At 44.4% G+C, this 16,592-nt stretch overlaps 1 protein-coding gene across 2 annotated transcripts; it reads right to left on the minus strand.

The window, feature by feature from the left end:
• Window positions 1-10,306: 10,306 nt before the first annotated feature.
• CALCB (calcitonin related polypeptide beta) lies at window positions 10,307-15,627 on the minus strand. 2 transcript variants are annotated; one of them, XM_025928149.2, is made up of 5 exons: window positions 15,099-15,618; window positions 13,933-14,027; window positions 13,523-13,669; window positions 11,224-11,408; window positions 10,307-10,761 (listed from the first exon to the last, which is right to left on the minus strand). In XM_025928149.2, exons 2-4 carry the CDS (start codon window positions 14,016-14,018, stop codon window positions 11,249-11,251), a joined length of 393 nt encoding a protein of 130 aa, XP_025783934.1. In that variant the 5' UTR covers window positions 14,019-14,027; window positions 15,099-15,618; the 3' UTR covers window positions 10,307-10,761; window positions 11,224-11,248. The 2 variants fall into 2 exon arrangements, with proteins under 2 accessions (XP_025783934.1, XP_025783933.1); XM_025928148.2 differs by lacking the exons at window positions 10,307-10,761; window positions 11,224-11,408 and adding an exon at window positions 12,170-12,654 and having other exon boundaries at window positions 15,099-15,627.
• Between the last annotated feature and the right edge of the window lie 965 nt (window positions 15,628-16,592).

Genomic DNA, 16,592 nt, shown 5'->3' on the forward strand with positions numbered 1-16,592 from the left:
CAGAACGAGAAATCAAGGAATTGATCCCACTTACAATTGCACTAAAAACATAAAATACCTAGGAATAAATCTAACCAAAGAGGTGAAAAATCTATACACTGAAAACTGTAGAAAGCTTATGAAAGAAATCGAAGAAGACACAAAAAAATGGAAAAATATTCCATGCCCCTGGATAGGAAAAACAAATATTGTTAAAATGTCAATACTACCCAAAGCAATCTACATATTCAACACAATCACTATCAAAGTAACACCAGCATTCTTCACAGAGCTAGAACAAACAATCCTAAAATTTGTATGGAACCAGAAAAGACTCCAAATAGCCAAAGCAATCTTGAAAAAGAAAACCAAAGCTGGAGGCATCACAATCCCAGACTTCAAGCTGTATTACAAAGCTGTAATTATCAAGACAGTATAGCACTGGCACACACAAAAAAAACAAAAACAAAAACAAAAAACACACTCATATCAATGGAACAGAACAGAGAGCCCACAGAGAACAGAACAGAGAAATGGGCCCACAAACATGGCCAAGTAATCTTTGACAAAGCAGGAAAGAATATCCAATGGAATAAAGACAGTCCCTTCAGCAAGTGGTGTTGAGAAAACTGGACAGCAACATGCAGTAGGATGAACCTGGACCACTTTCTTATACCATACACAAAAATAAACTCAAAATGGATGAAAGACCTAAATGTAAGGAAGCCATCAAAATCCTCAAGGCGAAAGCAGGCAAAAACCTCTTTGACTCTGGCCACAGCAACTTCTTACTCAACATGTCTCTGGAGGCAAGGGAAACAAAGGAAAAATGAACTATTGGGACTTCATCAAAATAAAAAGCTTCTGCACAGTGAAGGAAACAGTCCGCAAAACTAAAAGGCAACCAGTGGAATGGGAGAAGATGTTTTCAAATGACCTATCAGATAAAGGGTTGGTATCCAAAATCCATAAAGAACTTATCAAACTCAACACCCAAAAAACAAGTAATCCAGTGAAGAAATGGGCAAAAGACATGAATAGACACTTCTCCAAAGAAGACATCCAGATGGCCAACAGACACATGAAAAAATGCTCAACATCACTCATCATCAGGGAAATACAAATCAAAACCACAATGAGATACCACCTGACACCTGTCAGAATGGCTAACATTAACAACTTGGGCAACAACAGATGTTGGCAAGGATGCGGAGAAAGAGGATCTCTTTTGCACTGCTGGTGGGAATGCAAGCTGGTGCAGCCACTCTGGAAAACAGTATGGAGGTTCCTCAAAAAATTAGAAATAGAACTAACCTACAACCCAGCAATTGCACTACTAGGTATTTATCCAAGGGATACAGGTGTGCTGTTTCGAAGCACCTGTAAACATGCACCCCAATGTTTATAGCAGCACTATCAACAGTAGCCAAAGTATGGAAAGATCCCAAATGTCCATCGATGGATGAATGGATAAAGATATATATACAATGGAGTATTACTCAGCAAACAAAAAGAATGAAATCTTGCCATTTGCAACTATGTGGACGGAACTAGAGGGTATTATGCTAAGCGAAATTAGTCAGTCAGAGAAAGACAAATATCATATGACTTCACTCATATGAGAACTTTAAGATACAAAACAGATGAACATAAGGGAAGGGAAGCAAAAATAATATAAAAACAGGGAGGGGGACAAAACATAAGAGACTCTTAAATATGGAGAACAAACAGAGGGTTATGGGGGGGGGAGTCATGGGAGGGAGGATGGGCTAAATGGGTAAGGGGCATTAAGGAATCTACTCCTGAAATCATTGTTGCACTATATGCTAACTAACTTGGATATAAATTTAAAAAATAAATTAAATGATAAAAAAAAGTAAAAGAAATTACACACAAACTCAGAAAATAAAAAAAGAATAATATGGGACTTTAACAGCTCACTTAAGATCATCCAAATAGAAAATCAACAAGGAAAGAGTGGCTTTGAATGATACACTGGACTATATGGATTTGAATGATATATTCAGAACATTCCCTCCTAAGCCAGGGTAATACATATTCTTTTCAAGTGCACATGGAGCATTTTCCAGAATAGATCACACATTAGGCCACAAAACAAGTCTCAACAAATTCACAAAGACTGAAGTTCTACTATGCATCTTTTCTGACCACAATACTATGAAACTAGAAATCAACCACAAGAAAAAATCTGGAAAGAGCACAAATACATGGAGGTTATATCACATGCTACTAAACAATGAATGGATCAACCAAAAAATCAAAGAAATAAAAATTACATGGAAACAAATGGAAATGAAAATACAATGGTCCAAAATCTTTGAGGTGCAGCAAAAGCAGTCACAAGAGGGAAGTTTATAGCAATACAAGTACCTCAAGAAGCAAGAAAATCTCAAATAAACAACCTGAACTTACACCTACAGGAAGCTAGAAAAAGAACAAACAAAACCCAAAACCAGCAGAAGGAAGGAAATGACAAGGCTTGAACAGAAGTAAATTATAATAGTGGGGCACCTGGGTGGCTCATTTGGTTGAGTGTCCCACTTTGGCTCAGGTCATGATCTCATAGTTAGTGAGTTCAGGCCCCACATCGGGTTCTGTGCTGACAGCTCAGAGTCTGGAACCTGCTTTGAGTTCTGTGTCTCCTTCTCTCTCTGCCCCTCCTCCGCTCACACTTTGTCTTTCTCTCTCTCAAAAATAAATGAACACTAAAAAATTTTTCAAAAAGAAATAAGTTAAATAGAAACTAAAACAAATACTAAAATAGATCAATTTAAAAAATAAAATGCAACTTAAATTTTACCTGTTTTTCTTTTCTGACATTATTATATAGGGCTATAAAATTTTCTAAAGTTACTGCTTTCACTACATCTTCAAATTCTGATGTGAGGTATTATCATTCAGTTCTAGATATTTTAAATTTAAAATTTTCCATTATGATTTCTTCTTTGATTTCTGGCTTGTTTTAAAATCTTACATAAGGAGCGCCTGGATGGCTCAGTCAGTTCAGCATCTGACTCTTGATTTTTGCTCAGTTTGTTAGTCTGACCCGTGTCAAGCTCTGGGCTGACAACATAGAGCCTGCTTAGCATTCCCTGACTCTCCCTCTCTCACTGCCCCTTGCCTGCGCATGCTTTCTCTCAAAAATAAATAAATAGGGGTGCCTGGGTGGCTCAGTCAGTTGAATGTCCGACTTTGGCTCAGGTCATGATCTCACAGCTTGTGAGTTCGAGCCCCGTGTCAGGTTCTGTGCTGACAGCTCGAAGCCTGCAGCCTGCTTCAGATTCTGTGCCTCGGTCTCCCTCTGCCCCAACCCACTCGCATTCTGTCTGTCTCTCTCAAAAATAAATAAACATCAAAAAAATTAAAATAAATAAATAAGCATTTTTTAAAATAAAATAAAATCTTACATAATTTCCAAGTATTGAAATATAATAATAATAATAATAATAATATGCTATGCAAAATTATTATTACTATCATTATTATTATCTTAATTGCATTATGGTCAATAAATATGCTGGCCAAGATGGAGTCAGCCACTACAACCTGCCTCTCACACTAATTGCAGATAAAACCTGCAGACAGAATACAAAAAGAATCTACCTGAGAGCTCTTAAAATTAGTAGCAGGGACACCTGGGTGGCTGAGTCAGTTAAGTGTCCGACTCTTGGTTTTGGCTCAGGTCATGATCTCACAGTTTGTGAGCTCGAGCCCCACATTGGGCTCTGTGCTGACAGTGCAGAGCCTGCCTATGGTTCTCTCTCTCCCTCTGTCTCTGCCCCTCCCCTGCTTGCTCTCTCTCTCTCTCTCTCAAAATAAAGAAATAAACTTGAAAACAAATTAAAAAGAAAAGTAATCAGTGGCAGGTACGTTATTGGGGAGGGAGGGCAAAAGAATGGCAAAAACACCAGTAAGTTCTCTGGGGTTTTTCTTCCCCCTCTTTTCTCTTTTACATTTAGCCCAAGGGTTGTCTCCATCATGGAATTGTGCACAGAAAACAAAACTCTGAGAGAATCCCCCTCTTTCTGGCCAGAGCCCCTTCAATCTAGATTTTTCCCTTATTTTTTATTTTTCTTTTTGCTCCCAGCTCTGTTCCAGTGCCAGCCCCAGCGTCCACACTCCGCATCCAAAGTGCAGTGGCAGTGCAGGCAGCTAAAACCTGTATCTTTGACAAGGCACCATAAAAGTGGATCTTTGAGTGCCAAAATCTGTGGGGGGGGGGGCGGGGGGCAGGGGTTCTTTTTCCTCTTCCTCGCTTTTCTCTTGACACTTTGCCCAAGGGTAACTCAAGAGCCACAAACTCAGCCCGTGCAACAGCATGCTGTGTGAGGTAATAGTGAACACTCTTAAAATCAAGGAAAAGATAGCTATGACTAGCAGAGAAATAAAAACGATTTAAAAAAAAAATGGGTGAATGAATAAATAAATGGAAGGTTATTCCATGCTAAACCCAAAAAAAAAACATGGAGGAACGTTAAATGCATATTACTAAGTGAAAGAAGCCAATCTGAAAAGGCTACATATCGTATGATTCCAACTTTGTGACTTTCTGGAAAAGGTGAAACCATGGAAACAATAAAAAGATCAGTGGTTGCCAGGGGAATGAGGAACAGGCAGAGCATGGAAAAATCTTTAGGGCAGTGAAATACTCCTCATGGTTATAATGATGGAGATGTGTCATTATTCCCCAAACCCGTAAATGTGCAACACCAGAGTGAGCTCTGAGGTAAACTATGGACTTTGGGTGATTATGATGTGTCAATGTAGGTTCATCCTTGGCAATACATATATACATACTATTCTGGTGAGTGATGTTGATAATGGGAGAAGGTATGCATGTGTGGGGGCAGGGGGTATCTGAAAATCTCTGTCCCTTCCTCTCATTTTTGTTGTAAACCTAAAACTGCCCTAAAAAAATAAAGTCTTTATTTTAAAAATACAGCGTAATATATACAGTACAGAACTACGTAAAATATACACATAAAGAAGGCAATAAAAAATCACAGTGGTTGAATTAAACCTATTGAAATCTTTTATTGTGTCTTGATTTTTCAAATTTTCTGTAATTTGTTTTTCTTACTTGATTAAGCAATATCATTATGTTTATTACAGCACACATAATAACAAGCAGAATACATGATATGTGTAGATTATTTGGTAGCAATAATCAAGAATGTAAATGTATATGGACAGAAATTAGAAGGTATTTATAAAAATAAAAGACCGTCAAGTAATATTCCATTGTATATATATTTTATATTACTCAGTGATCAAAAAGAATAGAATCTTGCCATTTGCAACATGGATGGAACTAGAGTGTATTATGCTAAGTGAAGTAAGTCAGTCAGAGAAAGACAAAAATATATGTCACTCCTATGTGGAATTTAAAAAACACAACATATGAACATAGGGGAAAGAAAGGAAAAGTAAGATAAAAAAAAACATAGGGGCGCCTGGGTGGCGCAGTCGGTTAAGCGTCCGACTTCAGCCAGGTCACGATCTCGCGGTCCGTGAGTTCGAGCCCCGCGTCGGGCTCTGGGCTGATGGCTCAGAGCCTGGAGCCTGTTTCCGATTCTGTGTCTCCCTCTCTCTCTGCCCCTCCCCCGTTCATGCTCTGTCTCTCTCTGTCCCAAAAATAAATAAAAACGTTGAAAAAAAAAATTAAAAAAAAAAAAACATAGAAGAAAGCAAAACACAAGAGACTCTTAAATACAGAGAACAAACTGAGGGTCTCTGGAGGGGTGTTGGGTGGGGGATGGGCTAATGGGTGATGGGCATTAAGGAGGGCACTTGTTGGGATGAATCGCTGGGTTCTACTCCCGAAACCAATACTACACTGTATGTTAACTAACTTGAATTTAAATTAAAAAAATAAAATAAATTGAAAATAAAAGACTTTTTAAGGAAAAAAAATATATGTATATACTTGCCAAATGACAGCAATCCCATTCCAAGGTATTTACCTAAAAGAAATAAAAAATCATTAGTTTCCTAGGGATACTATAACAAATTACCACAAACTTGGTGGCTTCAAACAGCAGAAACTTATTCTTTCATTCTGGAGGCCAGAAGTACAAAATCTATGTGACAGCAGGGCTCTCCTCCCTCCAGAGACCCTAGGGGAATATCCACTCCATGCCTCTTATAGCTTCTGATGGTTGCAGGTTAACTTGGCTTCCTCACCTTGTGACTCTCTGCCTCTTGTCTTCTCTTCACCTTCTGCTCTGTGTGTATCTTCTCTGTGTATCTCTTATAAGACTATATCACTGGATTTAACACCCACTTATACAATCCAAGCTGACCTCATTTTCAGATCCTTGTAAATTATATCACCAAAGACCCTTTTCCCAAAAAAGGTAACATTCACATATTCTGGGGATTAGAACATGGACATATCTGGGGGGGCATCCAGCCCACTACACTTACTTTCACTCAAAAATCTATACACAGAAATTTATAGCAGCTGAATTCATAAATTCCAAATACTGGAAACAATCCAAGTATCCTTCAAGGGATAAATGAAGCAACCATAGTACATGCCTACAATGTAATACTGCCCAGCAATAAAAGGAAACAAATTATTCATACATGCAACAACATGGATAAATCTCAAATGCATTATGCTAAGTAAAAGACTCAAAGCTATATACTGACTTCATTTATTTGATATTCTGGAGAAGGCAAAGGGATATGAATAGACATTTTCCAAAGAAGACATACAAATGGCCAACGGGAACATGAAAAGGTGCTCAACGTTACTAATCACTAGAGAAATGCAATTCACAACCATGATGAGATATTATGTCACCACTCTTAGAACGGCTATTATCAAAAAGATAAGAAATAGCAAATGTTGGCAATGATGTAGAGAAAAGGAACCCTTGTGCACTGTTTTTGGGAATGTAAATTGGTATAGCCACAACGGAAAACAGTATGGAGGTTCCTCGAAAAATTAAAAATAGAATTACCATATGATCTAGCAATTACACTTTTGAGTATTTGCCTGAAGGAAATGAAATCATTATCTCAAAATGGTTTCTGCACCCCCATGTTCATTGCAGCATTATTTACAATACACAAGACATGGAAATGAAATAAGTGTCCATGGAGAGATGAAGGGTAAAGAAAATGTGATACACACACACACACACACACACACACACACACGTCATTTATATATACAGAGAGAGAAATATATAGATATAGGTGTAATGGAATTTTATTCACCAAAAAAAGAAGGAAATCCTGCTACTTGTTACAACATGGGTAGACCTTGAGGGTATTACACTAAGTGAAATAAGTCAGAAAGAGAAAGACAAATAGTGGATGATCTCACTTATATGTGGAATTGAGAACAAAAACAAAAACAAACGCCAAATTCAGAAACAAAGCAGATTGGCAGTTGGCAGAGGTGGGAGATGGGGGAGGTTGGCAAATTTAGTGAAGGGAATCAAAAGGTACTAACTTCCAGTTATAAGCTAAATAAGTCCTAGGGATGTAATGTACAGCATGATTACTATAGTTAATACTATGGTACTGCATATTTGAAGGTAGCTAAGAGAGTAGATCTTAAAAGGTCTCGCTCATCACAAGAAAAAATAATTGTAACAATGTGTAGTGATGGATGCTAACTCGACTTAGTGTGGTGACCATTTCACAATATCTACAAATATCAGATTATTATGTCGTGCACATAAAAGTAATACAATGTTGTGTGTCAGTTATATCTCAATTTTAAAATATAAAAAATACACTATACAGACAGACATAACAGTTGTTTCCGGGGGTGAGCAGTGGTGCAATTGACTGCAAAGGAGAAGCATGGCAGACTTTTGAGGAGCAATGAAACTTTTGTATCTATTGAGGTGATGACGCAAGTCAATGTATTTGTGAAAGTTCACAGAACTGTGCACAGAATGGATTTTCTTTGTGCAAATTTAAAACCTTATGCCTAAATTAAAAAGAGATGCTGGAGCTGGGACTCTGCAAGCTGCATTTTCCTTCATCCGGTGGTCTGGCAGAGAAGACGTTTCCAAATTTCCAGTTTGGTTCCATTTTCCCATACTCCTCCAACAGTTTTGTCGCACCCTTTCAAAGATCCCACATCTGCCCACCTCTCTTCTCAGTGATCTGAGCATCCTTCTCCAAGGTTCTAGATTGTCAGTGCCTGACCTCTTCTTATCTTTGTTCCCCCAGCCCTGAGGATGGTAGCTGCCTCCCTCACTTCCTATCTCTGCACTAACTCTTGTTCTCTTTCATCTTTTCTAAACCCTAGTTTCTTTTTTTTCCATTTTTTAAAATATATTTATTTGTTTTGAGAGAGACAGAGACAGTGTAAGAGGGGATGGGTAGAGAGAGAGGGAGAGAGAGAGAGAGAGAATCCCAAGTAGGCTCTGCACTGTCAGTGCAGAGCCCAACACAGGGCTGAGACTCACAGAACCATGAGATCATGACCTGAGCTGAAACCGAGAGTCAGACACTTTTTTACTTAGCCAACTGAGCCACCCAGGTGCCCCTACTTGGCCAGTTTCTTATATTCTTTCCATTAAAATTATTGATGTGGTGTCTGTTTTACTGACTAAACGTTGGTAGGAAACCAACGTCTTTCCTATGCCCTACAAGGTCCTACATGATATGATCTTCCCTCCTCATTACTTCTCAGACCTCGCTTCCAACTTCTCTTTCTCCTCATTCACTGATTCACAACAAATAAAGCAGATAAAGAAACATGTTAAATCTCACCATAGAAATGTGGTCATCAAGGGGTGCCTGAGTGGCTCAGTCCATTAAGTGTCAAACTCTTGATTTCAGCTCAGTTCATGATCTCACAGATAGTAGGATCAAGCCCCACACTGAACTCTTCACTGACAGCACAAAGCCTACTTGGGATTCCCTGTCTCCTTCTCTCTCTGCTCCTTCCCTGTTTTCTCTCTCTCTCTCTCTCTCAAAATAAATAAATAAACTTAAAAAAAAAAAAAGAAATGTAGTCATCAGAATTCAACGTGTGGAGAACCCCAGTGGACAAATAACTTAGTTCCTCCAACAAATAAATTGCAAAAGGGAAAAAAAAATAATGGAGGGCAACGTCTAGATTAGAAGAGCCTTAAAACATATAAACCAGCAAAAACAAAAAACATATAAACCAGCAGCAATGTGGAGACCTAATCTGAGCCCTGATTTTATAGACACCAAACATACACATATATAAGATAATGGAGGAATTTGAACCATGACTGGATGTGAGATGAAGGAATTAAGAAATTAATGTTAATTTACTTTAGTTGTTAAATGGGACTGTGGTTATGTTTAAACATCCCTCCCATATACGGGGAAATATTTATGGATCTATAGATGTTACAATACACCTGGGCGGTGTAAGAGATGGCACATAGGTGTAATAACATTGACCATAAAAGGATCACGTGTTGAAGCCAAGTGTCTTCATTAGTCCGCTGGGACGGCTGTAACAAAATGCCACAGACCAGGTGGCTTATAAACAACAAATATTTATTTCTCAGTTCTAAAGGCTGGGAAATCCAAGTTCAAGGCACCGGCAGATTCACATCTGGTGGGGGCCCCTTTCCTCACAGCAGTTCTTCTCACTGTGGCCCCACATGGCAAAAGAAGCAAGGGAATTCTCTCCACCCTTATTTGAAAGGGCACTGGTCCCATTCAGGAGGGGATGACCCTTATGACCTAATCACCTCCCCAAGTTCCCACCTCCCAAGACCATCACTTTGGGGCTTAGGTTTCAATATACAATTTTTTGGCTAGGCAGGGTAGGGTGGGGATGGAGGGAGGGCACACAAACTTTCCAACATGTAGCACCAAGCAATGGGTAAAAGGGATCCATTTTATTATATAAAGACTAGGTTGTTTGTATGTTTTAACACGGTCCATTTGTCTTCAAAATCTGAGGGTCTGCCATGTGAGGCAGTTAGGTCAAAGAACGGCTCACAGGTCTCTGGAACTCATCAGAAGCCATTGTCAAGAAGCATTTAATGCAGTGGTTTCAACTGTAGGCTCTGGAAACCAACACCTGAGTCTACTATTGTCTATCTCTGTGACCTTGGACTTCACTTCTCCAGGCCTCTGTTTCTTCAGAGGCAATGTGGAAATACCAATGGTATCTCCTTCGTGGAGTTGTCATAAAGATTAAATGAATTAATACATATAAAACACTGTCTTAGAATATCAACTATCCCAATTTGAGTAAGCACTCAAAACATGTCAACTGTTAGTGTCATAGGGAATTATTACATAGGGAAACAAGTTGAAATGAATCACCAGGGTCTCAAAACACATGTATCCAAAATATGTTTTTAATCTTGATGAAGTTCACAAATGATACAACATTGAGATTTCCTTAAATAAAGTCTACAGTCATGTTCTTAGACAACAAGGCAAAGCATCACCATTACCACATGTCCCCAGAGGCCACAAAGGCAATGACTTATTGTCCCCCTAAGGTTTGCAGAGCTGCTGTGATCAACAGGATAGCTCTCAAAGAACCAGTTTGCTACCAGATAAGCCAACGATAGATGCCACCACCACACTGACACACACAGAGTCAAATATAAAAAGGATACACGATACATATGGAATTAGCTTATTTTGCATTCACTTTCATTCCTTGTAAGTGACAAAGGTGCTTTTTTCAGTATCTATTGGGATGCAAACATGTATATCTTCCATGGGGCCGTCCCACCAAGTGTTGTCAACAGAAATTAACAGAAGTGGTGAGTTCAGCTTCATGGTGACCTGAGATGGGAAAAAAATAAAATAAAAAAAGAAGACAAAGAAGGAAGAAGGAAGAGGAAGTAGAGAAGGAGAAGAAGGAGGTGTTGGCGAATAAGAAGGACAAGAAGGAAACAACCACAATTATTATAAAAAGAACACAAATGTACAGGAAAACAGCATTTACAACCTATAGGTATGAGATGTAGACAGACTTTTAAGGCAAATAACGGGAAAAAAAGCAATTATCATTTGGCAAGCATTTTATTTCTCATTTCTCTTCTCAGAGAGATGACGCTGCATGTCTGCAGCCTGTGTCAACGCTCTGATTTCAGGCTGAGTTGTGGAAGAATCTCACCACTGAGAAGGAAGCATGTAATTGGAAAAAAGGGATCTGAAGACCCTTCCCAGGTCCAGTGGGTTTCATAATGTGGCTCATAACCCCCAAATCCCCTCCCCTCCGACCCAACGGAAAAGGGCAGTCACCTTCTTCCTGGAGTCACTGAGCTGCTCAGGCATGAAGGTCCCTGCGGCGACGGCCAAAGGCTTCGGAGCCCACGTTGGTGGGCACAAAGTTGTTCTTCACAACACCTCCAGATCTGCTCAGCAAGCCTGCCAGCCGATGGGTCACACAGGTGGCAGTGTTGCAGGATCTCTTCTGGGCAGTGACGCTGATTTGCAGGATGGAGAAGAAGAGGTCTGTCAGTGAGAGGCGAGGGGCAGGAGCCTGCCCCTGAGGCCTTCATAAAGAGAATTTCAGCTCTTCGACATACCGCTTAAGAATAAGTGTTTCTCCTAAATGCAATTATCAAAGCTGTTAGGAGAAGTGGCCTGGCAGCTTTTGCTAGGAGCACTGCCCAAAGACCTTCGTGAAAAAAAACCCAGTGCCAATGTGATGAGCACTGGCTGTTGTATGGAAGTGTTGCCTCACCATATCATACACGTGAAGCTAATATTACGCTGTATGTCAACTAACTGGAATTTAAGTAAAAACTTTAAAAAAAAAAGAAAAAGGAAAAACCCCGTGTCAAGCCATGAGGCATGTACTGAAATCAGTACTTACCGTCACATACAGTCTCTTTAGAACCAGGATGAAGTGGTCACCAAAGGCCCAGCCCAATCCCAAGACATGCAAGGAGCATAGAGAAACCATAGAGCAGCCACAGGCACCATCAAAACCACCTTCCATGGGAAAGGAAAATTCCCTGACGTCTTACCTGAAAGAGGCTGTGAGAAGAGGGAAACAGCATCCTCCCCCAGAAGTGTTTACCTGTTTCTCAGCACACCTGTTCTTGATGGTGGAACTGGTTCACAAGGACCACTCACCAAGCCCTCTACCCAGCTACCCTGAGGCTAACGCTACTTTTAAGCATAGGTTCTGGGTACTTTCAAGCCTTGGACACGACCAGAGTAATGACCACCACAGTGCAAATCCTTTTAGAAAATAGGTTTATTCATCAATGATGAAACATGAAGGATGCAGCAGAAATTGGGGACTCTACCATGAAATCCTCTGGGATCTCAAGAAGCTTCCCTCACTCTTGCCTCTAACCTGGCCTATGAGTCCTGCTCTCTTCCCTTCCATCCTGAGGTCCCCCATATTCTCTGTGATAAGCAAAGCTACCAATACCAGCTTGAAGAGCAATCAAAGTGGAATCTGCATGCATTTAGTTCAAAAATGGGAGCAAGAAGGGAAATCAGGAAGGAGTGGAAGGAGTCTGGTTGCCATCCTGGGGCACCCCAAAGCGGGGTTACTGGCCCTTCTCCAAGCTGCTGGCTATGTCCCTTTTCTTGCCAGGTGTTTCAGCCCCGAAGCCGATGCCAGAGAATGTATGAAAGTTGTTCAGGTCCTTCGAGTATGCGCCCAGCACACAGGTACTCAGATTACTGCACCGCTTAGCTCGGAAGCTGTCCAGGCTGCAGGGAAAAGACATGCCAGACAATACCATGCGCCAGGCCCGCCCCTGAGGGCAGTCATGCAGAAAGTTAGACGAGGGAGGGGCACCTGGAGCAGAGGCAGGAGGGGCAGGCAGGAGGGCAGCTCACATATCCTCCATTAGGAGAACTCCGAGGCTTGCTGAGCCAGGGCAGCGTGGGGCAGAGTTGCAGCGGGGAAGGGGTGCCCTTTCCTAGCCTTCCGCATGCTTCTCAGTCCCTGCTCTGCAGAGGGGTCCTTAGGGTAGATGCAGGTGCAGCACATGCCAGGCAGTGCCGGGGCCGGGCCAGGGGCTGGCGTGAGCTCCAGGCTCAGGGGACACGGGGAGGTGGGGCTGGGGAAGGGTTTCTGGCCCCATGACAACATGCACGTCTCCACAGATCCTACACATCTCAAGCCCCCAGACCTACCTCAGGTACTGCTCTACCTGACCCCACCCTCTGCAAGGCCTTTGGCTTCACCTTGCAAATGTGCAATGAAGGCTCCTTGTGGGTGTGAAAGAACAACACACACAGGTTAAATTTCTAAAACATCCTGAGATATGCTGAGTCCATCCCCTGGCTTCACACTTACCGGTCCCAAGTCAGCCAATGCTGGGAGTTTCCTTAGGGCAAGACAAATTCCCCCCGAGTAAGTGATTCCGTACCTCCCCATTTCATTTCCTAAAAGCTTTCAGGAATGTGTCTTTTTGTCTAACCACAGTCTCTTCAGCTACACCTGGACCTCTGTCTTCCTCAGAGCTTGAGAATGACTGGGCCCTAGGGCCTGATGAACAACCACAGCCTGCTGGCGCCCTGGCCAGATGTTGTATTTCCTGGGGTATATGCCAGGGCAGGGTGGGAGCCTTACCTGGAGCCCTCTGTCTCCTCCTGCTCCTGCTCCTGCTCCAGTTCATTTGTCTTCCCCTGCACATAGGCCTTCACCAGGGCAGCCAGCAGGAGGCGCCCTTCCTTCTCACTGAGTGTGGTGGGGTCTGGGAGGCTCTCCAAAGCAGACCTTCAGGGGGGAAGCAAATCCAAGAGAGGCTCTGAGCCCCTGACTGCCTCTACCCCGTGACAAGTAGCAAGGCTTCCCGGTCCCTGTGACCTACCCTGAGGATGTGCCCCCTCCCCCGACTCCCAACCCACAAGGCCCAATCTGAGGTCCATCTGAGGGTCTTAATGCACCAGGAGCCTTGCTGCTGTGACCTCAGAGGCACAGAACTGCCTCAGCCCAGGGGCAGTAGAAGGGGAGTGTTCTGTGGCTTCCGGCTGTCTCACCTGAATGGTGCCGCCTGGAGGCTGCCTGCCTGGCACAGGACCAAGATGCTGAAAGCCAGAAAGGGGGAGGACTTCCCGAAGCCCATGATGCCTCTCTGTAAAGAGAGAATGATATTACCACTGCGCCAAGACCAGCCAAGGCCTGGGGCCCACAGACCTAAGTGCCTGCTCTCCCGCGCAGGTCTTGTGGCCTCAGGTTACCCCACCTCCCCATATCTCCATTCATTTGCCAGATGGGCTGCTGTGAATCTCAAAAGATACAGTGCAATGAATGGTTTTGTAGAGCAGAAACAAGTGTCTCAGGGTGTGGTGGAGTTCTGTGGAAATCGGGGAGAAGCCACAAACGAGTGCATGCATGCACACAAACCCACACCTTCCTTCCGCCCTTTGCAGAAAACAAGCGGGGACCCACCCTAATGTCAATTTGTTCTCCCATTGCTCTAGTCTTCTCAGGAACTGAGAAATCTAGGACCACCTACCCCTTTCTTTTGGACTTGGCACTAACGCATGGGACAGGAAAGCAGGAAGGGTACCTTGGAAAGGAGCACTGGTCTATCCACCCAGTATCTGGGTTTGGATTGGAGGAAGATTTTAAATGTGCAGTTACCGGTGTGTCAGGGCTCTGCCGGCCCAGCCCGTCTACGCTGGAGCGCAGTTTGGCAGTGGGTGCTGGGCGCCAGCATCTGGAAGTGAGCCCCCTTGTCCTGCGCGGCTGACTGCACAGTCGCAGGTCCCCTCCGTGCCCCAGGGACGCTCGTGGGCTGGCGGCGCCTCACAAGAAAGCTCAAGGCTGCACCGTCCCGAGAATCAAACATGATCCCTCAGGACACAGACCGCGCAGGGCATTCCCAGACCAAATTCGAGCAGGATTCTGCACGCCCAGGGGTTCTAAGAAGGGGCCGCAGACCCGCCTACCTGAGCTCGCGGAGCTTCCAGCGCCCAGGCAAGCCCTGGGAATGCTTGAAGTTCCATCTGTGCTAATTAGAAGAAAATGCTCTCCTCTCAACCGCCCCCCTTCCCCTGAGCGGGACAGAGAGCTAGGAGCACCTGCCGTAGGTGGGCCGCGATGCCCGTGAGAGGCAAAGGAAAGGCAGACAGATGGAGCAAACTAGATGAACTAATCCAGAGGCAAGTTATTAGAGTGGGCAGAGGGGGGAGTTCCTCACCTGGAGACGAGTTTCTGGAGAGCGCGAGCGGCCGGTCCACCCCGTTGGACACAACGCCTGCTGCGGGCGTCTTCCCCGCGGAGCTCTCGGCTCTTATTCCAGCGACAGTGGGAGGGGGGTCCCCACGAGTCCGCGCGGCCAATCCAAAGTAGCCAGGACCGACCCAGCTCCAGTGGCGTCATTGCTCGCTCTCCCTGCACTGGTTCTCTAGGGAGGGGAACCATCCGCTCTGGCTGTCTTTTGCAATGAGGTCATTGCTTGGAGAGCGGGAGGGCAGGGAGGGGTGGAGAGCTTTCGACGACGTCCAGAAAATGAGGGCCAATGGAGGAGAGCTTGGAGTCAGCCACAGTGAGGGACCAGAGCTTCTCTCACTGTCTTGGTGCCTGAACTCTAGTCTTGAAGCCCCTCTTGCTATGCCAGTAAGGACCCCATCTGGCCACCTGGACCCCGAGGAGTCCTGGGTTCTAAAAAGGGATCTCAGCTGAAATAGCCCACTGTGAAGGAGTTGGATGGAGCAGGGAGGGGCTGGGGGAGGGAGGGAAGAGGGGCCCTGAAACATTGATCTCTTTGGACCACCTTGGGTGCCCCTGAGATAACCTCCGCACTTTCCTCACTCCCCAGGCCACCTGCGCCCCGGCACCCTGCACCCCTCAAAGTCGTTTTGCTTCTAGTCTGGCAGCCAGCCAAGCCTCCTTCGCCTCACTTCTCTGGGACCGGTAGGAGTGGTCAGGAGGACTGGGGAAGGGGCTAAGCTGCCACTGGCTACAAGTAGTGCTAGGCATTTCCCTCCTACTCCAGAAACCTCGACTGTGGGTTCAGCATGCCCCCCTCTAACCCAGGACCCTGCACTGCGGCGCCGCCGGAGTTGGTTTACACAGCTGTCCTGTGCTTCTGGCTTCTGTTTGCTAAGCTGCTGGGCTGGGACAGCCTGTGCCCAGGTTTCTGCCCGTCTCGCTCCATACCCCTGCCCCACTTCTCTGAAGCGCTTCATTGTCGAGTGGGCGCTCGTCCTGAGCGGTCCCGCAAAGGAGAGCCCGTGCTGCAAGCCTTAAGGGCAGACTTCAGACTTTCACACACGCGCCCCTCTCAGCTACAGGCCGCTGGTGAGCGCTCTCACACTGCCCGCGGGGCGCACGTCCCGGGCTCATACACCTGGTCCCCAGCCACCAGCTCTGCCTTTCACATTCACACACGGACACTTCTGTCAATAGCCAGCACTTGCTGCAACAGACGTGCTTTCGCGAGCTGTTTGCAAGTGAGCGCGCGCGCAACAACCCAAACCAACTTCTCCCAGACCCGAAAGCAGCCCCCAGAGTTTCTGCTTTAGGAAACAGGCACGTTTTACACACACACACACACACACACACACACACACACACACACACACACACACACGGGTGCACACTGTTCCCCAAGCACGCACATCCGGGCGCATGGACTCAGCCTCTACCTTCTTTCTTGAGGAAAGGCAGTTTCTCGGAGTCGGCGCTGCGG

Source organism: Puma concolor, chromosome D1 (genome assembly GCF_028749965.1).
Source record: "Puma concolor isolate L17-30 chromosome D1, mPumCon1.1.hap2, whole genome shotgun sequence".
Classification (NCBI taxonomy): Eukaryota; Metazoa; Chordata; class Mammalia; order Carnivora; family Felidae; genus Puma; species Puma concolor.